Source organism: Canis lupus, chromosome 36 (assembly GCF_011100685.1).
Source record: "Canis lupus familiaris isolate Mischka breed German Shepherd chromosome 36, alternate assembly UU_Cfam_GSD_1.0, whole genome shotgun sequence".
In the NCBI taxonomy this organism is placed as follows: Eukaryota; Metazoa; Chordata; class Mammalia; order Carnivora; family Canidae; genus Canis; species Canis lupus.
This window is the reverse complement of record NC_049257.1, coordinates 15,345,782-15,369,633: the sequence shown is the minus strand read 5'-3', so window position 1 is coordinate 15,369,633 and position 23,852 is coordinate 15,345,782. Positions and strand designations below refer to the sequence as shown.

The following is a 23,852-nucleotide window of genomic DNA, read 5'->3' as shown; positions in this document are numbered from 1 at the left end:
GCAACATTTTAAAAAGGACATTTTTAATTTTTGTTATTTTTTTAAAAAGGGACCTTTAAAATGAGCTCAAAGTTCTCATTCTAGAAATGCTAAATGGTTCTCTCACTCTACATGCAGAACAGGAGGCAAACACTCCCCTTCTTGTCCAGAGGTTCTAGGACTCCTGACCCAACACCCTCAAAGATCATTGTTAGGTTGGGGTGTCGTCTGCTAAGCTACACAACTTACAAAGCCGTTCATATCACTGACAAGAGACAAACATACACAGAAGAGCATCATGGGTGACAACCTGAACAAAAAAGAAAGAACTACCTTTGTTTTTCCCAGCACCCAGTGATCTAATCTGCATTTTTCCAAGATAGCAACACAGCTCTCTTTGCTAGCAAAAGGTGTTTCATGTGCTTTGAATGCCAAGTAATAATACCTACAAAATAAAAGAGCAAAATGAAACATTTTTAGTTATCATTTGATTCAGTATAGTAGATATGCTCTGGACCCACTGGGATGCCTTGTTTTTTAATAGTAAATATTTCTTTTTTTTTAATAGTAAATATTTCTTGAGCACTAATATTAGCACACTAGGTAGTGAAAGGTATATAATTAATGCTTCTTAACTTGGCTCTTATATTTTCTGCTATGAGTATTTCCCTTTTAATACTGCTTTATAATTCATGTTCATGAATACTTGGTGTCTTTTGCATGTAAAATCAAAGAACCTAATCCTTTAATAAAACTGAAATTTAGACAGTTTAAATTTAGAATTCTAGTGAAAGTCATCATTTTATTTTAGCATTATTACAAAATAATTTGTAATCCCATGGTATAAATTTTGACTGTGCTTTGAAAAGTCCCCTCTGAAGCAATCTGTAGATAGCAAAAGTGATCATAGCCTAATACTACTGAATCAGTCTGCTGAGCTACATGTCCATCTCAAGGTACAGAGTGGGTATTTTTTTAAAATTTTTATTTATTTATTTATTGCAGGGGGCAGGGAACAGAGGGAGAGGGACAAACAGACTCTGCACTGAGCGTGGAGCCAGATGAGGGCTCCTGAGATCATGACTAGAGCTGAAACCAAGAGTCAGACATTTAACCAACTGAGCTACCCAGGTGTCCCTGAAGTAGGTATATTTTTTGATGTCATCACCAAAAACACATTTGTCTTCCCAAATTACTCATTTTAATGAACTTCCATACTTCTGGATAAATTCAAAAAATACCACAAAGAGTTTTTTCCCTCTCCTTTTCTTTATTCTCCCTATTAAAACACACACACACAGTGGTACATACAGTCTTTATAGAACAGATACTTTACCTTAGTTTTTCTTGAAAAAACTTTCAAGGATCTTTTCTCTGCTCTTTGCTGCCATCTATAATTAAACTCAACCCCTTGAAGTTTAAAAGTAAACTTCATTTCCTTGTCAAAGGCTTTTCCTGCCATTCCTCAGACAAGGCTGATCTGTTATTTTGGAATTACTGTACTTTTAAGTATAGAGCTGTTTGTTTTTTTTTAAATCACCTAAATACAAAATATGACCCTTTTACTTGCCAAATATTCCCATATCTTTCTGTTTATGGAAAAAATAAACATAGTTGATTAGCACTTTGGTCATTTATCTTTGTGCTACAAGACTGTTTTACAAGTTAGGATATAATGCTGAATTTGCTAGAAACATTTGCATTCAGAGATCTTGGGGAATGTTTCCAAGGCTTTGAGTCTCTGTTTCCACCATCGAGGAGAAGGAGTAGTGCTCTCATAGAACCCTGAATGGTGGCCAGGACCATGCTAGGTCATTTGGCCAAACCCAGGAACCTGTTCACAGAAGATACCTACTGGAGCTAGGCGGGAGGAGGGACAGCTGGGAGTCAGGCGTAGGCCTATCTGGGCAGTTCATGGCATTCTCACAGATTCTTCAATCTCACTTTTTTCAGGACTGTACTTTCAGTTGTGGTTTCTCTGATCTGGCTCTAGCTGAAGTAAAAAGATTGTGTTCTGGAATTTATGGGGATGGTGGGAATGGATGGCAAATCTATATAGGTGAATGTTTTGGGAAAGCTGAAGTACAGGTAGTTTAGGTATAAAAGTCAGAGGTAAAACCAGAATTTCTACATTCTTTCCATTAGGACTAGTCATTTATAGCATGAGCTCCCTTAGCTTTAATCAGTTCGGACTTGATACTAGTGATGATGAAGTATTTAAAGAGAATGTAATGAATGACCAGTCCTGTGCAAGATATAAAATGAATGAAAGATATATTCCAGCTCTTCAAACACGGATTTCTACTTGTTTTCTAGGCGTCTATAGATGGTTCCTAGCAATCTTTAATTTCTAAATAGGCAGAATGAGGGTCACCTGGGTGGCTCAGCAGTTGAGCATCTGCCTTCGGCTCGGGGCATGATACAGGGTCCAGGGATCGAGTCCCACATCAGGCTCCCTATGAGGAGCCTGACTTCTCCCTCTGCTTATGTCTCTGCCTCTCTCTCTGTGTGTCTCTCATGAATAAATAAAATCTTAATAAAAGATAGGCAGAATGAATTAAGAACTAACATAAATATTAAAACTCAACTTTGATACCTGGTCCTTCAACCCAAATCTCTTAATTTATTATAATATTCACATTTGGTTTAGTTTAGAAAGTGACGGGTAACAATCCTGCAAAGAAGTAAAGGTTTTAAAAAGTACTGAAGAAACATATAAGTGATATGTCTGTAGTAATCAGGTCAGATAAGTATAATAGATTTCCCTCATAGAGTAGTTTTGAATTCTGGAAGGTACCATGGTTAAAAAAAAAAAAAAAAAAAGTACTTTGGTTGAGCTCCTGTGTGCTTCAATATAAGGGCAAAACTGACAGGAAACAAGACAAAAGATCTATCAGCAAGAGGGATCTTTTGGGGAAGATCTATTTCACACCCACTTCTGAAGCAGTTTGATGAATTAAATAAGGAGATATGTAATAGCATATCTTGTTAAAGTCCTGAGGGTCTAGGCACTTAAAAGCATTGCAAAGACCAGGCCCTGAGATGCCTCTTGTAGGTAGAACTGATGCCTCAGATTGGAGCCTGAACACTGAGTTAAGAGTGAGAGGCTCTTTGTTGGGTAATCCTAAATCACTTACCTCTCTGCACCTGAATTCCCAGAGATGGGAATGAAACTAGATAAGTAGTTCTAAACTCTTCTAGGGGGACAGGGGCAGGGAAGAATTTCTGAAAACTTAGTAAAAAGAATCCATATTCTTTCTTAGGAAAATGTTCTTTTTCAAAAAAGATTTTATTTATTTATGAGAGAGAGAGAGAGTAGGAGCATGAGCAAAGGGTGAGGCAGAGAGAGAAGCAGACTCCTTGCTGAGCAGGGAGTCTAATGCAGACTCTGATCTGAGCCAAAGGCAGACGTTTAACCAACCAAGCCACCCAGGCACCTACCTCTCTTAGGGAAATGTTCTTAACATATTGCAAGGGGTCTACATAGCTCCTGATGGCCCTCCAAAGACCGAAGAGCCCTTTCCTGCTTTAGAACTCTATGGAAAGTGATCATTTTCCCCAGGTCTCATCTCATTAAAATATATAAGCTATTAAAATAAATATCCAGTTGGAAAATATTTCTACTCAAATATGTTTAGTTTTCTGCCTAAAATGGTATATGGAATACAGACTCTTCAAGGAAGAGTTTTTAAATTATAATAGGCTAAGCAGTTTGTAAACTATTAGTAAAAGCAACAGGCAACTAGAGATACATCCTCCTGCATTTAAATTATAGGATCATAAACAGGGAGTATCTATAAGGTTATAATGTCTATAAGAATACATTAGTTTTCTGTTGTTACACAACAGATTTCTCTAAAATGTAATGTCTTAAAACAGACAACTGTTATCTCAGTTTGTAAGGATTGAGAACTTAGAAGCAGTTTATCTGGGTAATTCTGGCTCAGAATCTCTCATGAGATTATAGTCAAGATGTCTACCAGGGCTGCAGTCATCTAAAGACTTGACTAACGCTGTATGATTTATTTTCAAGATGGCGCACTCACTTGGCTAATGGTAGAAAGTCTCAGTCTTTTATTGGCTGTTGGCAAGAGGTCTCTGTTCCCTGCCACATGGGTCTCTACAGAGAACTGCTTCAGTAACTTCATAACATAGATGGCTTCCCTCAGAAGCAGGGATCCCAGAGAGAGAGAGATCAAGCAGAAACCCACAATGCCTTTTATGACCAAGGCCTAGAAGTGACATACCATCACTTCCTTCATCTTCTATTCATTACAAGTAAGTCATTTAGTCCATACCACATTCCATGAGAGAAAAATTAAGTTCCACCTCTTGAAGGGAAGAATATTAAGTAATTTGTGGATATATTTTTAAACTACCACAAAGAATCTCTATAGAACATTAAATCTTTGTTGTACTGGTATAGAAAACTGTTCTTGGTGAGATGAAATGATTTGTCCAAGATGACAACAAATATATGACAAAGGCTAAGATTATTATTTAAGTCTTTGGACCTCCATGTTATTGATTTAAAAAAAAAAAAACTGATGCGAATCCAGTTAATAAAGTTTAGTTTTTGATGTAAGGGGGAGAAACAAAAAAAGAGTAAAGGGAATACATTTTCTCATCAGAAAAGACTGATAAATTTGCCTACATAAAGATAAAAATTTTTTACATAAAAACATTACAAATTTGGGAAGAATTGGTCTTTTTAAATTTTGTTATCTATTTAGGTACAATGGTTTTTTCGTATTAAAATCATGCTCTCTGCAGAAAGCCCTCAACAAAAGCTATTGCTTGGAATGTAGATACATCCCCACAAATCAATAGTGGTGAATTTCTTAGACTGACCTCCAAAGCCTATTTAAACTATTTAATATGAAGAATAGTACCTTTGAGGGGCACCTGGGTGGCTCTGTCAGTTTTTTGCTTTTGGCTCAGGTCATGATCCCAGGGTCCTAGGATAAAGTCCTGCATCGGACTCCCTGCTCAGTGGTTATCCTGCTTCTCCCTCTCCCTTTGCCCCTCTACCCCCACCTCCCCATTCATGCACGTGCTCTCTCTCTAGCTCTGCTCTCTCTCAAATAAATAAATAAATAAATAAAATCTTTTTTTTTCTTTATTTATTTATGATAGTCACAGAGAGAGAGAGATAGAGAGAGAGGCAGAGACACAGGCAGAGGGAGAAGCAGGCTCCATGCACCGGGAGCCTGACGTGGGACTCGATCCCGGGTCTCCAGGATCGTGCCCTGGGCCAAAGGCAGGCGCCAAACCACTGCGCCACCCAGGGATCCCAAATAAAATCTTTAAAGAAAAAAAGAATAGTCCCTTTGAGGCAAAACAGTGCTTTTTATTTTCCTCATTTCTCCTTTCTTGTGTTCTTCCTTAGTGCAGGCTGACAAAGTCTTTGGTAAGACAGAGTAAAGAAACACAGACTTAAATACAGCAAAGTTGTCCTAGGAGACCTGGTCCATATAAGCAAGATAAAGGCTTTCTCGTTTGTGTTGCACTCAGAAAACTGTGAGAGACGTATGTCTTGGAAACCATAATGGCCAAATGTACTTCTAAGGTAGAGCCAGGTAGAGCCAGGAACAAAAGCCTATAAAATCCCTAAGAACTTCTAGGCTTCCCTCAGAGGGAGTAGGATCCTCCAGAGAGAACAGAAAGGCAGAAAAGACTGAGGAGACTATAAAGAAGGAGTAAGATGGAAATGGTCCTAGACTTCCTTCAAGATGGGCTCTGGGCCTACTGAAAGAAACCTTAATTGCAAAAGAAAAGAAATTTTGGAATTTTTGCATGTTCCTGATCAGCTGCCAGTGAGGTTATTTTCTTTCTTGTAAAGAGCCAGGCTTGAACTCTTCCACACACAATGTGGGCAGAACTGAGGGATTACATCTGGCCAATTGTATTTCAAAGCCGACCCCCATGTGTTGGGAGACACCAAGGCAGCTAGAATATATAGGACAGAATACTAGGTGAGAGCTAACAAAGAACCTTGGACATCTGTGGAAGGCCTCTCAGGTATTCAGCAGAGTATTGATTAGCACATGCAAGAGGGGAAACTACCCAAGGCTGGCAAAAAAAACCATCTAATTAGAGAGACTAGTGCCTGATGGTCATAGAGGGCTATGAATAGTGCCTGTTTCTACCAGCCAGACTCATTAACCTCATAATTCATACTACACTGAAGAGAGTACTCAGAAGTGTGTTGCTTCAGTAGTGAGGAAATATTAGCCCTAAACATGGCTCTGCTTTTACCTAACAGATCTTAAATACAAGATCCAAAAGGATGAAACTATTTCCAAGTATAGGCATACTTCAGAGATACTATGGGTTCAGTTCTAGATTGCTGCAATAAATTGACTATTTCAATAAAGTAAGTCAAATGAACTTTTTGGTTTCCTGGTTCATTTGAAAGTTATAGATCACTATTCTACTAAGTAGTCTACTAGTGTATAATAGCATTATGTTTTTTAAAAAGTGCATACTTTAATTTAAAATACTTCATTGCTAAAAGATGTTACTATCATCTGAGCATTCAACAAATTGTGATCACTGATTACCATATCAAATATAATAATGAAAAAGTTTGAAATATTGTGAGAATTACAAAATGTGACACAGTGACATAAAGCAAGTAAATGCTGTTAGAATGGTGCCCTAGACTTAAACTTGATGTAGGGTTACCATAAACCTTCAATTTGTAAGAAATACAGTATCTGTGAAGCACAATAAAGCAAAGTGCAATAAAACAAAATATGCCTATAATTTAACATTATCTTAGAACAAAGCACAAAGATATTTATAGAGACATGAAAATATCCAGCACCCAAAATGATAAAACTGACAATGTCTGGCATCTAGTCAAAGATTATCAGGCACACAGGAAAATAGGACCTATAATAAGGAGAAAGTCAACTAGCTGAAATGGATCCAGAAGTAACACAGATAATAAAATTAACAGAGAAGAACATTAAAACATTTATTTTAACTGTATTCCATATGTTTAAAAAGTTAAATGGAGACACAGAGATACAAAAAAGTCCCAACTAGAATTTTTAGAAATGAAAACTACAATGTCTGAGACCAAAAAATCAAATATATATATGTGTATACACATATACACACATATATATATGCAGAACAGCAGCAATTGAGACATTGAAGAAAAAAGATTAGTAAACTTGAAAACATGACAATGGAAAATATGACAAAAGAAACTATACAAAATGAAACACAGAAGAAAAAATAATTTAAAAAAATAAAAAGAGCATTAGTGAACTATGGGACAACTTCAAGTGGCCTCAATACATGAAATTAAAAGTCCCTGAAGAGGAGGAAAGAAAAAAGGATACAGAAAAAATATTTGAAGAAATTATGGCTAAATATTTTCCAAATCTGATGAAAACTACAAACTAACAGATGTAAGTCCAAGCATACACACACACACACATAAAATAAATCTTGGGGGAAACTACACCAAAGGATATCATAATTAAATTGCTCAAGAACAGTCATAAAGAGAAAATCTTAAAAGCAACCAGAGAATAAAAGACAAGTTACATACAGGGGAACAAAGATAAATATGACATTAGAGTCTTCAACAGAAACAATGTAAGTGAGAAGATAATGGAGCAAAACCTTTAAAGAACTAAAAGAAAGAGAATTTTATACTCAGTGAAAATATTTTTCAAAAATAAGGGCAAAATAAAGAACTTTTTCAGACATGAAAAAGCTGAAAGAAGTCATCATCAGATGATCTCCATTATAAAGAAATGTTTCTTTTTTAAAAGATTCAGAAAACAAAGTAAACTATGGTAAGATTCTAATACTATTTGTGAAGTGACATAATAATTCTGCTTGAAGATAGGTTGCAGAAGTTAAAGATGTATATTGTAAATCATAAAACAACCCCAAAGTAATAAAAAAAAACTACAGCTAATAGGTCAACAAAGAGGATAAAGTGAAAGCATATAAAATGCTCAAAAATCTAAAAGAATTAGAAGGAGGAGGTGTCTGGCTGGGTCAGTTGTTGGAGTATGTAACTTTTAATCTTGGGGTCATGAGTTCAACTCCCACATTGGGTGTGGAGCCTACTTAAAATAAAATGAAATAAAATAATTTACAGAAAAATCAGAAGAAGAAGGAGGAAACAAAGAACCCATCAAACAAATGTGTTTGGGAAATAAATAGCAAAATTATTGAACCTAGCCAAACAAATAATGTTAAATGTAAATGGCCAAAACATCCCAATTCAAAGGTGGAAATTTTCAGACTGAATAAAAAAGCAAAGCATAACTATATGCCGCTTACAAAAAAATGTACAAATATAAAGACACAAGTAAGTTCAAAGTAAAAGATATACCTTGCTAACACTTATCAAATTAAAACTATAGTAACTGACTATATTAACACTAAAACAGAATTCAGAGCAAAAAATATTACCAGGGATATTTATTTTATGGTGATAAAAAGGTCAATCTATCAAAAGAACTAGGAATCCCAAGCATTTTTGTACCTAATAACATGAAGCTAAAACTGATTTGCAAGGAGAAACAGAGAAATCCACAATTATCCTCACAGAGTTCAATACCCTCCCCAATAATTGTTAGAACAAGCAGACAAAAAAATCATCAAGGAATCAGAGGGCTTAAACAACAAACTTGACTGGAAAATTCTAAAACATTCCAGCCAAAAAAGAAACAGACTATACATTCTTTCCAATTGAATACAGAAACATTTACCACAATAGGACATACCTGGGCCATAAAACATGACTTAATAAATTAAGTGCTCAAATCACACAAAGTAGGTTCTCTGATCACAGCAGAATTAAATTAAAAATCAACAATGGGAAGATATTTGAAAAATCCCCAAATATTCATGAGAAGACTTCTAAATATCCCATAGGTCAAAGAAGAAATCAAAAGACAAATTTAAAAACATTCTTGATCAAATGAAAATGAAAACAATCTATCAAAATTAATGGGAAACTGCTAAAGTAGTATTTAGAAAATTATACTATCAAACATCTATAATAGATAAAAAGAGGACAGCCCCGGTGGCTTAGTGGTTTAACACCGCCTTCAGCCAGGGCGTGATCCTGGAGACCAGGGATCAAGTCCACGTCGGGCTCCCTGCATGGAGCCTGCTTCTCCCTCTGCCTAGGTCTCTGCCTCTCCCTCTCTCTCTCTCATTCTGTGTCTCTAATAAATAAATAAAATCTAAAAAAAAAAAGAAAGAAAAGAAATAAAAGAACATTCTCAGGTACATGAGCTCAGCCCCCATCATGTTAGAAAAAGACCAAATTAAGCTCAAAGTAAGCAAAAGAAAGGACACGAAAAATATCAGTGAAAAATCAATGAAACAAAATATGCAAACATTGAATTAAAAGCAGTTCTTTCAGAAGGTTAAAACTGGTAAACTTCTAGCTATATAGGTTGGGAGGGAAAGGAAAGAAGATACAAATTATATAATATTACATAATGTGTGATATTCTATAGAGTCAACAAATATTAAAGGGATAATAATGAATATTGTCATATTAACAAGCCAAAAGAAAAAAGCATGATCTTAATAAATGAGGAAAAACATTTGACAAAATCAAACATCTGATTCTATTAAAAAAAAAAGAATCTTCTCAACAGACTTATACAATAATTGAACCTCCTCAACCTGATAATGACAAACCTATGAAAAACCTAACATATTTAATGGTGAATGACTAAATGCTTATTCCCCAAAGATCAGGAAAAAGACAAGGATGTCCACTCTTACAACTTCCACACTGTACCACACTGTACCAGAGACTCTAGCCAGTGCAATAGGACCAGAGAAAGAAAGAAAAAGTATCTCTACTAAAAATGAATAGAATTGTCTTAATTTGAAGATGACACAATTGTCTGTGTGGAAAATCCAAATGTCAAAAAAACCCATATCGAAACTAATAAGTGAGGTTAATAAAGTTGTAAGATAAAAATAATATATTGTATTTCTATATACAAACAACTGGAAATTGAAATTTAAAATAATATCACTACAAATGTGAAATAATAGGGATAAGTCCGAGACTAAATGCGCAAGACCTGTACAATGAAAACTACAAAATACTGGCTAAGAAAAATTAAAGACAACCTAGTCAAATGGAGAAAGATGCTCTGTTTTTAAGTCAGAAAAATTAATACTGTTAATATTTGAGTAAAGTAGACTACCTCTTGGGCAGCCCAGGTGGCTCAGCGGCTTAGCATCACCTTTAGGTCCAAGGTGTGATCCTGGAGACCTGTGATGGAGTCCCACATCAGGCTCCCTGCATGGAGCCTGCTTCTCCCTCTGCCTGTGTCTCTGCCTCTCTCTCTCTCTCTCTCTCTCTCTCTCTCTCTGTCTCTCATGGATAAATAAAATCTTAAAAAAAAAAAAAAAAAAGCAGACTACCTCCATAATGTGGGTGGGCCTCATGCAATCAGTTGAAAGCCTTATGAAGAAAGGCTGTGTTCCCCTGGGGAGGAGAGGATACCACCTCTGGAGTCCTTTTGGACACAAGACAGTAACATCAATTCCTGCTGGAATTTCTAGCCTACCAATCTACCCTGTAGATTCCAGACTTGCAAGCCTCCACAACTACATGAGTCAATTTCCTTAAAATAAGTCCCTTTCTTTCAGTATTCTCTCTCTCTCTCTCTCTCTCCCTCTCCCTCTCTCTCATTTCTGTTTCTCTGGAGAACCCTAATACAGTACTAGTTCCCTTTTGAGTGGAGACAGAGCCAATGTTGGTGATATACTTCCTATAACGGTGCAGGTTGTTCTTTAGTAACTTCCTCTGTAACATTTCTTCTCCCTTTGTCGCTGAATTTTCCAAGTTTCGCACAGATGCTGGGGCTTCTGCACTGCACACCGGGGATCTAGGACCCCCTGTCCAGCTGTTCTTCCTCATGTTCACAAACAAATGTGCCCTGCCCTCTGTCAAAACTCTTCATGCCTGGGCATTCCCACAGGGCCAGCTGTAGAAGGGACTGGCTTTCTCTTCTAATAAACATTTAGATCCTGAAAGGAACTTAGAGTCATCAATAAAAATTCTTGTTTTGTAGAAAAGAGAAAGCCAGAGAGGAAGAATTGGCTGAAGGTAACAGAGCAGTAAGTGGAGGCTGGAGGCTTGCCCATGTCTTCTAACTCCTAAGTTTAGGCTTTTTTACATTCGCCTAACCTGTATCTACTCTTAGTTCATACTGTATACACCTGATAGTATCTGTGACTCTCTAAGAGGGACCTTTGGTACTCTAGCACTTTTCAGCTCATTGGAACTTGTGTCTATAGTGATCTGGAATATTGGCTTTTTGGCTTGGGAGAAGTGTTGATTTCCTACATCTGAATACCAGCTGTCATGTGATCCTTGACACATGTATGGGGGATCCAACAATATTCTATTTTGACTAGTTTATCAGTAAAGCATTGGTAGTTCAGTGGAAAACTATGTACACCATCTTTAGCACATCCTTTTGTGTTATCGGGTTCTAGCCCTGCTCATCTTCTTTGAGCTAGTTTGCATCTCTTTGTAAATTATGTAATTGATAGATACATAAACTCCATCCAGTCCAGTGATGATTTTGGCTTCCCACTGTGGAAAGCCCAGTTTTATCTCCATTTGCAATTCACCTCAACATTCTTTTAATTCATATAAAGCTTGCGCTATTTTGACTTTTCCTTTGAACCTATGATACTATCTACTTGATTCCCTCATCTCATATGAATAAAATAAATTCTTTAAACACATTCATCTTTATATCTCTATGTGAATCATGATGTTACCTTCTGAAAATTATCTTTAACAAGGGTAAGAAAGAGGTACAAAACCTAGGGTATAGACATCTGGCCGAAAGAAGCACAAACACATGGGCAGGTTGAGGGAGAAAGTCATCATATGTTTGTAGATCCATTGCTACCGAGCAATCCTAAAAGGTACTGATGAAAGTACTTGGAATATCATGAGTAAGGTGGACAATTCCCCTGCCCTCATGAAACATATATTCTAGTCAGGGAAACAAATATTAAGTACATAAAGAGCATCATTTTGGGTAGGGATAAGTGCTACGAAAAATATTAAGTCAGGATAAGGAAGTGGGGGGTTTATGGGTATATTTTGTAGTGTATTTTGGCAGGTGGCATTTGGCAACCAAGACAGTGAGGGAACTTAAGCCATGTCATATGAAGAACTGTTGAAAATACTGGGAGCATTGAGTTTAGAAAGGAAGACTTAACTGGGCCTTATAAGAAAGGAAAAAAGTTTTCCTAGATCTAGTCTCTGGCTGGGTCTAAAAATTAGACTGCCAAAGACAGATTAGCAGGAAAAAGCATACACAGTCAATTAATAGAAGTTTTACATGACACAGGAGCTTTCAGAAGGAAATGAAGACCTGAAGAGATGGCTAAACCTGGGTGTTTTAACGGTGGATTTGATGAAGAGTAGAGAGCCACAGAAAGAGGTGATAGGACAAAGGCAGGAACAAAATGTGGTAAATGGGGGGGAACTTAACAAGACTGGTCATGCAGATCCTTCTCTGTATCCATTGTCTTCAGAGATGAGGATATTTCTTTCCTTTTGGTAAAGGGAGGGCACCTCTCACATGAGGGTATAGGACCTGCTTCAGAGAATGGACAGAAAGTCCTTCCTGCTCATGTCATTTCGCAAATTCCTTCAGCTTGAAATATTCGATATGCCAAGGTATCATATTCTGTAGAAGTATGTCCTGAACCCCATTACCATTAGTCTCTTAAACTATGTCAGACCACCGGCATCAGATCTACTGAGAGATTTCATAAAAGATGTGGATTCCAGGTCATATCCAGACACAGAATCAGAATCTTTACAGCTGGGAATCAGGAATCTATATTTTAATAAGCTTCTATGGTGATTTTGAGGCACCATAGGGTTTGAGAACTGCTGACTTGGGAGGAACATGATAACTGACTCAAATAGAGAAAGGAGCCAATTTTTTCAAGACAGGAAACAACAAATGTTGACGAGGATGTGGAAAAAGGAGAACCCTCTTACACTCTTGGTGGGAATGCAAGCTGGTGCAGCCACTCTGAAAAATGGTATGCAAGTTCCATAGGAAGTTAAAAATAGAGCTACCCTGTGACCCAGCAATTGCAATACTAGTTAGAAGATGATTTTGGTCAAGGTTAGGAAGGACAGTTGTGATAAAAAAAAAAAAAAAAAACAAACCACAAAATAGATTGTCTCAGGAGTCAAAGAGTGAATTCCTAGACCCCAGACTGTTCAAAGGGAAGTGGATGGAAGGTCAAGAATATTGCCAAAGAAATTCTAATTTTAGCTTGGTACTTGAATTAGATGGCCCTTTAGGATTACTTCCACCAAAGATGCTAAGTTGACTTATCTCTTGGCCTAAAGAATTGCTTCTCTGATTTTAAAAAATGCTCTACATCAGTTGGCATCAGGAAAATACAAATCAAAAACAGAATGAGATACCACCTTATACCAGTCAGAACAGCTAAAATTAACAGGACAGGAAACAACAAATGTTGATGAGGATGTGGAAAAAGGAGAACCCTCTTACACTCTTGGTGGGAATGCAAGCTGGTGCAGCCACTCTGGAAAACGGTATGGAAGTTCCATAGGAAGTTAAAAATAGAGCTACCCTGTGACCCAGCAATTGCACTACTAGGTATTTACCCCAAAGATACAAATATGGTGATCCAAAGGGACACCTGGCACTCCAAATGTTCATAGCAGCAATGTCCACAATAACCAAACTGTGGAAAGAGTCGAGATGACCATCCACAGATGAATGGACAAAGAAAATGTGAGATACACACACACACACACACACACACACACACACAATGGAATATTACTCAGCCATCTGAAATGACAAATACCATTTATATCAATGTGGTTGGAAATGGAGGATATTATGCTGAGTGAAATAAGTCAATCAGAGAAAGATAATTATCATATGATTTCACTCATGGAATATAAGAAACAGCACAAAAGATCATAAGAGAAAAAAAAAAGATCATAAGAGAAGGGAGTAAAAACAATAGAAAGTCATCAGAGAGGGATAAAAACCATGAGAAACTCTTAACTATAGGAAACAAACTGAGGGTTGAAGGAGGGGAGGTAGGTGGGAGGATAGGATAATTGAGTGATGGGCATTAAGGAAGGCATGTGATGTGATGAGCACTAGATGTTATACGCAACTGATAAATCAATAAACACTACATCTGAATCTAAGTATGTGCTTTATGTTGGCTGAATTTAAATTTAAAAATATAAAACTGATGTGTATCATCAATACTATACTGTTACTGTAGCGCAAGTCTTCAGTTATTAACATTATAACTGAGTAAAATACAGGACTTAAAATTTCCCTATATAGTCTGTTTGGGGCTCATAGAATTTCAACTATGATCTCTTTCACAGGATAGTCTCCTCAACATACCTGAACAATGGCTCTCAGATTAGTCTCCTGATCAGCAGTATCAGTATTACCTGGAAACCTGCACACACAGCCCCCTACTAACCAAAAATTCTGCAGGTAGGGCTCAGCAATATGTGTTTTAACAAGGCCTCTGGAGATTCTCATACATGAGAAAGTTGAAGAACCATTAATTTATCAGAGAAGCAAAATCCCAGGGAAGTGAAGTGACTTGCCTACAGTTACACAATCCATCTGAGGAAAGACACTGGCTCCCATGTCTCTTCATCATCTTTTCTCTTTGTTAGGAATAAATGACTTTCTGGAGCACATCATGATCCCCTGAAAGTCAATTAATTGCAAAATCCACCCTAAAGAAATTCTCACACAGGTTTAATATGTAAGATAATTTGAGCATTGCTGGCAAACAACTGGACACAATATCAATATCCACCAATAGAAGAATGGGTACATGAACATTACCAATTTTAATAATGGAGTTAAAAATGAATGCATTGGGTAGCTCAGTGGTTGAGCATCTGCCTTTGGCTCAGGTTGTAATCCGGGGGTCCTGGGATCAAGTCCTGGATCAGGCTCTGTGCAGGGAGTCTGCTTCTCCCTCTGCCTATGTCTCTGCCTCTCTCTCTGGGTTTCTCATGAATGAATAAATAAAATCTTTTAAAAAATGCATTGGAGCTATGAAAGAACATAGATTTATCCCTAATATATACTGTTAAAATAGAAAAGGAAATTGCCAAATGGTATAAAATATGTGATTCAAGTTGACCAAAAATGTAGGGTTCTTTCCCTTTCTTGATCTTTCTCTTTCTTTCCCTCTGTGTGTGTATACAGGTATGTGTGTATTCTGAGAGGCTAACACTACCGAAAGAATAATAGTAACTACCAGGAAGGGCCACGATGCAAGCAGAATACTGGGAAATGGAATTTGGAATGCAGAAAAAAAGACTTAAGTCTTATATGCAGTATTTAAAAATTTTACAGGAAAAGTTATTCACACTTTATTTTTGCAATTGAAAGTTAATTTCAAACATAAATAAAAATTATTATGGTTTAATTACAATTTGCCTATATCCTGGTCAAAGAATCATGTATCTACTAATTTGATCACTATTGCTTGCACCTAAGTGGATATATCCCCAATTAGGCAGCAAATATATCAATCCTTTTCATATTTAAAAATATTCCTTGAAAAAAAATATTCCTTGAGGGACCCTCCATCAACATTAGTGACCACCCAGATTGTCTACTCAGATATCCAAAATACAGGACAATTATCTGAACAATTCAACCCATATAAAGAATTTTCTCTTAGGTCGATAATGGAGGGAACTGATTCTGGCTTGGATAATTTGATAATTACTCACAATTGCCCATTTCCCTTTAGTGTGTATGAAAATCCAGATTTAGTTTTTTAAGTTCTTTCTTATATTTACCATAAGCCCCTTTATTTTAATTTTTCCTTCGTGTTTGGCCTTCAGTAAAGACAGAACAGCTGGCTACCATCTGCTACCAAAAAAAAAAAAAAAAAAAGAAGTAATTTTTAGGAAGACTCCTAAATTTGGGTCTTAGAGTAAGAAGTCAGACTGATCTGTGCTATTAGATTGCAGAAGTCCTGAGACTGTAAATTCCTTCTAATTCAATATTACTACAGCACTCAGCTGTAGGTACTTAATAAATGTTTCACATGCTGCTGCAGACTCCTCATAAGCTTTAAATGAGGACTGTCTTAAAAGACACTAAGAATTAAAGGTTGAGGCTGAGTTTATTCATTAATTAATTTGTAATAGAAAGCTAAACTTTATACTGATTAGTTTATTTTACAGTAAGAAAAATTATTAATTTTTCCCAGTCCATGATGCTCTGGGATGGGCAGATATTTAAATTGAACAGAACATGCTAGAATGGGTATGAGGTCAACTGCGGGCAGTGGTTTCCTAGGGCACCATGTTAGGGTAATTCCAGGGCCGCATCTGGGCATGAAGGCAATATGCCTTGGCTGAGGAGCCAAGTCTGCAGCTGGGGCTGAAGAGACATGGTGCTCATTTGTCATCTCTGTGCTAGGTTTCCTCACATTCACCTTTCTTGTCTTCTGCTTTCTCTCCTTTTCATTCATTATTGTCCTTATTCTTGTTTGTTTTTGCTGCTCCATCATTATCATTATCTAGCATAATGTAGTCCTACTAAATTGTTTTAAGGAACCTCTAAGCAGGGAAACAGAGTTTTAATTCAGCCACTGATTTTCAGAGTAAGCTGGGCAGCCAATCCCAAGGCTCCAGACTGGCAGTCTTCTCAACTGCATCGATAATGTCTAACACCTCTGGAACATCTTTCTTCTTGTTTTCCTTTGCTATTTCTTCCTGCACTGTTGCCACAGCATAGCCATTGCCCACTGTGTTCCTGTGTCCTCCTGGGTTGTTTCCTGTAACTAAATTAGCTCATGAGTCTGCCCACAGTGCTGAATTAGAAAAATCAGGAAAGACAGCCTATTATTATCATAACTGTCTCCACTCAGTACATTGGAGAACAGTGTGATTGATATTACCTCTTGTTTCAACTTCTCAAATCACCACTATAAATTTCAGGCTGAATTTGCAGAGCTATCAACTACAGAAATGATTTTTCCGATACTTGACTAGTGAAAGACAGCTGTCAGCAATTGTGTGCTCTGTGAGAAAGGCAGGACCTTGAAAGAATGGGTTTTGAGATTTTGAATCATCTATAGCCTTAGGCAAGTTGAGAAGAATTCACAGCCTAGGCAAAGCCAATGTGAGCCCATTCTGCTCCCTAAGAATAGAGAGAGGAGGTCATAGAGACTCCTAGAGGTGGGACCTTTGGAGAGCTGCTTCGCTTCTCTAGCCTCAGCTTCCTCATCTATGAAATGGAAAGTTGGACCAGGCTACCTCCTAGAGGTACTCTTATAGTCTTTCAATGATACTACAAAAGGCGATTTTAAAGTTTTCTTTTATTTTTTTGTTTAGTGCACTAAGAAGATTATAAAAATGGTAATGTTAGAATTAAGAGAAAGAAGTCATCCAAGATCTCACCTACAGAAAAGGCATGAACACATACAGTTGGGGAGGGGTGGCCAACTCATTCCCTCAATTAAACAAAGAACAATGGGCAGGAATGATAGTATACAAAGACAGCAGTTGTTCGAGACCCCCTCCCAGAGAATGCCACCACTCTACTGCTGCCCTTAGAAGATAAATGCAGAGACTGTTCACATAAGCATGTAGTATGTTTACTCACAATGTTGAAGCTCGTCATTCTCTTCCTTACATATTCTCTCATAATGTGTCCCTCACTAGCATGCAAATCAATTTGTAGGGAATTAAGGATTCTGTTCACTTTGCTGCAAATCTACCAGTTTATCTGAATGGCACATTAGGATCTATTTTATGTCAGGCTCTCACGTATGTAGTTACAGGTAAAAACAAAGGAAATCCGGGAATGTCCTGTGAGAGACAAGGCTTGGTATCACCATCCTAGCTCCTGGAGGATTTGTGCTTTCTCAGTACTCAAAGAAAAAAGTAGAAGCTTTATTCTTTGAAAACTGAAACTTGGATTTTAGCTTCTCTGGAGATGTGTGGATTCTTCTGTGAGTTGGTTTTTCTCTCAATTCCTGTCCTATGAGCCAGTGCTAACCTTGGGTCTCTTCAAGGGAATGTCAGGGACCCTGTCTTCAGGTGAAGTTTTCACAGTGGTAACTGATGATATTCAGTTCATTTTGCAAGAACTAAAAGAATTTGTTGCAGGCTCAAAACTGCAAATATACCTTTCCATGGCAATGGAATTAAAGGGTTCTGAATATCTTTCTCGACTGTTTTTACTCAGGCACTTCTGTATTTGCTAATTCTTAAACTACAATCTTGAAGAAGCAGCTGAGTAGCAAAGAATTGTAGGCAACTGGAAGTATTTATTCAAATTCACTTAGCCTCTTGGTTATTCAGTCACTCCCTCCCCTCATTCAATTAATAAACAAGAGATTTCTTTTCTGTGATAAGCATAGTTAACATCTTTCACTTCCATTCTCACTTCTTCCTAGCTAAAAGATCAGTAGTTTTCCGTTGGGTGAGAATGTTCCCAGTCCCAGTCATGTTCCCTACTTTCTTTTTCTTTTTTTAATTTAATTTAATTTTTTATTTATTTATGATAGTCACAGAGAGAGAGGGATCCCTGTTCCCTACTTTCTTTTTTTTTTTATTATAAATTTTTATTTATTTATGATAGTCACAGAGAGAGAGAGAGAGGCAGAGACACAGGCAGAGGGAGAAGCAGGCTCCATGCACCGGGAGCCTGATGTGGGATCCGATCCCGGGTCTCCAGGATCACGCCCTGGGCCAAAGGCAGGCGCCAAACCGCTGCGCCACCCAGGGATCCCTGTTCCCTACTTTCTAAGTCCCTCTCTGTAACTAGGAATGATTACGTGTCTCTGTTTAAGCCAAAGAAATGTGAAATGGCTTCTGGGAAAATGTTTTCTTTCCCAATAAAGGGTGGGGCAAATAGAGCTGGCTTCATCATTCATCTTGCCCCTTTCTCCCTTTGAATATAGACATGATCTAGAGAGGCAGCAGCCTCTTGTGACCATGAGACTATAAGCCAACCCACATAAGTAAAGATTGTAAAAAGGAATGGAAGGAGGTCAGAAGGTATATTCAGGTCCTTAGTGACATCACTGAACAGCTGAACTAATATTAAAAATAGCTTACCTCTTAATTTCTTTTTGTGGGAAACTAACAAACAAACCTATTTGCCACTGGTTTTCAATTTGGGCAATTTGGCCCCCCAGAGGACATTTGGCAATTTCTGGAGGCATTGTTTTTACTGTCATGACTGTGGGTGGGGGGTGAGGTTATTGGCATCCTAATAGGTAGGAGCCAGGGATACATTATACTTTTTACCAGGCACAGACATAGTCTTCCACAACAAAGAATTATCTGATCCAAAATGTCAGCAGTGCTGAGAATGAGAAACCCTGGTTCAAGCACTGAAAATGTTTGTTATTCACAGTCAAATGCATTCCTGACTGATACATTCCCTCATTTGGGAAACACTAAACATACACCTTGGAACACACATTATATACCAAGCACGACACCAGAAGTGACTGAGTAAAAAATGTCTGGATTTCTAAACTCACTCCAGACCATCCACTGGCAAAAACATCTGGGTCTCAAAGGATTGCTCTAGTATCCAAGGAAGTCAATTCATCGTCTCTGGTGATGCCCTCAATGAGGAGTTTTGTGTGTCTTTTTTCTTAGAGTATAAATAAATAAAAGCGGTAAATAAAAAAAAGCAACAGGAATAAAGCACTTTTGTTAAAGGGGATGAAGGTTTGAGCACCTATTCTGTGCCAGGCATTCTACTAGAGGTATGGAAACATACATAAAGGCAGAGGTGTATATATGACTTTTTAGAAGACAATTCTCATGAGGGCACTTTGATTCTTCACAAATGTTCAAAAACAACAATTTTGTCCATAATCCTTGGCATTCACAAGGCTTTTCTGTAGCTGCTAGAGATTCTGGTACTACTTGGAAGGAGGTTATAAAATCGGGTAACTCATTCACAAAAAAGTCACACCAGAACTAATATAAAGGTCCTAATAAATGTGGTTCCTTTTTTTTTTTTAAGATTTTATTTATTCATTCATTCATAAGAGGCACAGAGAGAGAGAGAGAGTCAGAGACACAGGCAGAGGGAGAAGCAGGCTCCATGCAGGGAGCCCGATGTGGGACTCTATCCCGGGTCTCCAGGATCAGGCCCTGGGCCGAAGGCGGTGCTAAACCGCTGAGCCACCCGGGCTGCCCTGTGGTTCCTTTTAAAGATTACTCATTCTCCAATTCCTTGGGACATTACATTTCTAAGAAGGGTCTCTTTGCCACAAACATTTCAACGACTTGTTATTAGAATCTATATCTGAACTTCCATTTAAAAGCCTCAAAGTTGGGCAGGGGGTGGGGGTGACTGGGCGATGGGCACTGAGGAGGGCACTTGATGGGATGAGCACTGGGTATTTATGCTGTATGTTGGCAAATTAAACTCCAATAAAAATAAATAAATAAAAGCCTCAAAGTTGGTAAATTTTTGTCATGTACGTGTGTTAATTTTCAGAAACAGCTAAGATTGAGAGCCAAGTCTAATAGAAAAGGTGGTCACACTGGGTGTTCCCAGAAGTCAAATAAAATAATTGTGTGCTTAGTTCTGAAGGAAGCTCCAAATAAAAAATACTTTGAATAACAGCACGGTTTGTTGGAAATAATGTATGTTTGCTTCTGCATCTGCTGAGAGGATCACCTCCACCCTCAATGATTATGAAAAACTAATATCTATTCCATTAAACCAAACATTTAGACTCAAATTCTTCTATGTCACTGTATATTCTATCTATCCCACTGCCAGGGACTTCCACAAATTTAGAATACTTCAGTGATTTCATTTTAATTACAAAGGGAAAACATAGGAAGAGAATAATGAGAAATAGTAAACTATTGAAAGGGAAGATCTTAAAGAAAATTTAAGGTGTTATGTACATTACGGAGATCTCAAATAGTCCTAGGATTACAGTATATAAAATTCCACATGAAAGATAAGTAATCTTCTTAAAGTGGAAATTCCCTACATCATGAGGTGCAAAACTGTGAAGTCCTGGGTCAGGAGAGTGAATGTTACTCTGTTTAACAGATACTGATTTAATAGCTATTATGAATTGGGTCCTGGGAGATACAGTTCTCCCCCCTATGAGCTTGATTGGGGGAAGTGAGCCTTTCTGGAAGACTTAAAGCCTACTAAGGCCAAGGAATCTGTATGTAATCCATGAAAATCTTCAAGATGTGGGTTCTGTGTATTCCTACCTTTTCATGCAGACAAGGAAATATATTTTACAGAAATGTCAAGTTACTTGCCAAATACTATATCCAAAAGCAGATCAGAACTCTGAACTCATTACAAAATTGCACTATTAAACTTCAATAATTTAATAAACAAATTATAAGACTTTGAATTGAATGTGCAGTCCTATTTTATAGACATTTGCCAGAACACAAACACACACTGTCCTATGTTCACCCCAGTAGAGACTTTCTGCTGCCTATACTTCAGAGCCCAGTGACCATGAAGCCAATTGATATTCAGTCATTTTCTGTGATGTCCCTCAACAGTATGACTTCAGGAGGTTTCAGCTACCTGCCTAGCACTGCCAGGTGACTTCTTTCATACCTATCTGCGAAGAGATAAATACTGCCAACTCACCTGGCTCACTGAAGAGAAGGTGTTGGGAACAACCTCTCTCCCACAAGGCTCCATAAATGGAAAATAGGAAGAGCACTTCCAAGTCATTTTGCCAAAAAATTAAAAAATGGTGGATTGAGGAAGCAGTTTAGGTTTGGCCAAGTGGCAGATTTGGGTGACTTGGGGAAATACTTTCCTACTCAGGAACTCTACAACATAATGCCCCAAACACTGTCTTTCAGGATTCAGTCCCAAATGCCAGAAAATACAAAAAGGTAAAAAGTAACATAAAACAAGTCTTTATCTTTTATTTACCTCTACCGGATAAACCCTGAATGACTCCCCTGCCTTTGATTGTCTTGTCTGCATATTTCCGCTAAGAGTTTACAAAACAGCACTCCCCAATAGGAAGATAAGAGGTGCACCTATTTGTTGAATAACATCAAGGAAGAAAACTGCTAACTCATCCATTTTGTTGTTAAATTGCTCAAAAGGATCAAAATACCAATTAACTTGCTGGCTCAGAAATCTTTGATACCTTCAGATTTACTGACATTTTGAAATTCTTGTTCATACTTGCCTAATGGCTTTCTGATTACGAACAAAGAAGTGCCAATCTGTTTAGCATTTGACCTGTTTTCTTAAATATTTTTATGTATTTCACACTCAGTGGCTAAAAATACTTGACTAGTCACATTCATGTGCTAAAATAGTCTTTTTTTTTCTTGTTCCACCTCCAAATTTAAGAGGAAAAAGAAGCTCAAAGACACTTCCTTTTTAAAAGCCATTTTGTTATTTTTAATTTAAAAACTCTCACTGCAAGGAAATTTTTTTTGCCCTTTCTTTTCCATGGAAGGTAGTGGCATTTGGAAGATTCGATGAAGCAAAATACTGTATTAGAATTCATTCTTCCAGAGAAAAAGTTGGAAAAATGACCTTGGGCATAAGTTTCAGAAAGGAGGTAAAAAGAAAACTGACGGGGTGCAGATTTTATAGTGGGTTTTAATTTTTCTCTCTGGACATCCTCAGATAGCAATGCATCTCACAGGTGGCTTTTTGTTAACATTGCCCTCTATTTCCTCTCAGAAAATTTTGTAAAAATTCTACCTGTAATCACATGATACACAGTGCATCTCTATGGCCGCTATATAAAAAGGAACAGATTTTCACTCCTAGGTAAAGTCAATTTCTAGGTCTAAAAAGCTCCAAAACAATTTATTTCAATAGACATTGGTTGACTGCAATGAACTGAGGAGATAAAAGTGTATGATGAAGACTTCTAGGTTCAAATGTCTGCTCTACCATTCACTAGCATGGGACCTTGGGAAAGTCACTTACGTTTCTTTCTGCACCTCAATTTCCTCATCTATAAAATGAGAATAATAATAGAGTATAGCTCACAGGACTGTTCTATGAATCAAATGAGATTATACACCTAGGGCATTCTAGGTGCTTTGCAAATATCAGCTATGCTTTTGTATCATGCCATTTTTTTAGCCTAAGGATTGGGTGCCTGGGTGTATTCACACCCACTAGAATCTTGATCCACTTATGGAGGAACACTTTCATCATTAAATATCAATTAAATATCTGGAAATTCTGAAATCCAAGGATATATACATTATATAAATACCTATGGACGTTTTTATTTTTTTTAAGCGATAAGAAGGGTGCTTACTCTGTCCTCCAGAGCACTGCAATTTAGTTGAAGCACAATAAAAATGCAAACATTTAAGCAAGTAAATGGTAGCTGGTAACCAGCCAATTACATGTTAGGAGGCAAACATGCAGGAGGAACAATCCCAGCGGACTAGGACAGCCACAGCACAGCTATATTTAACATAATGTATTTCCCAAGATGCCACCTGACCTTTTCACAAATTCTTCAAAGAGGATGCGGTGGGAATACCCCTGCCTGCGGATGCTGACTGTCTCCAGGATCCCTGTGGAACGGAGCTGGGCCAGCACACTCTCTCGGGAGAACTTCAAGGCCTCTCGGTCATCATTGGGTTTAATGCAGCGCACAAAGTGGGGCTGTCCAACCACCATTTTGGAGAGCAGATCCATCAGAGAGTACTATCAGGGGAAAAAATACCCATGAAATGAGGTTACCACAAACATAATAGATAATTACAACAGAGGCCTACAGGGGCCTCTAGAGCAGTTTGTTGGCTTGTAAACAACTCACAG

At 37.6% G+C, this 23,852-nt stretch overlaps 1 protein-coding gene across 15 annotated transcripts in view; it reads right to left on the bottom strand.

The window, feature by feature from the left end:
• MYO3B (myosin IIIB) overlaps positions 1 to 23,852 on the bottom strand; it is a 430,360-nt gene that overhangs the window by 170,751 nt on the left and 235,757 nt on the right. For all 15 annotated transcript variants that reach the window (XR_005384676.1, XR_005384677.1, XR_005384679.1 and 12 more), the window contains 2 exons: positions 23,533 to 23,738; positions 313 to 424 (listed from right to left, as the gene is read on the bottom strand). Coding sequence is in view for 11 of the 15 variants with exons in the window: in XM_038584790.1 (XP_038440718.1) it covers positions 313 to 424; positions 23,533 to 23,738 (318 nt within the window). In the remaining 4 variants the exon portion in view is untranslated. The remainder of the gene's footprint in view (positions 1 to 312; positions 425 to 23,532; positions 23,739 to 23,852) is intronic.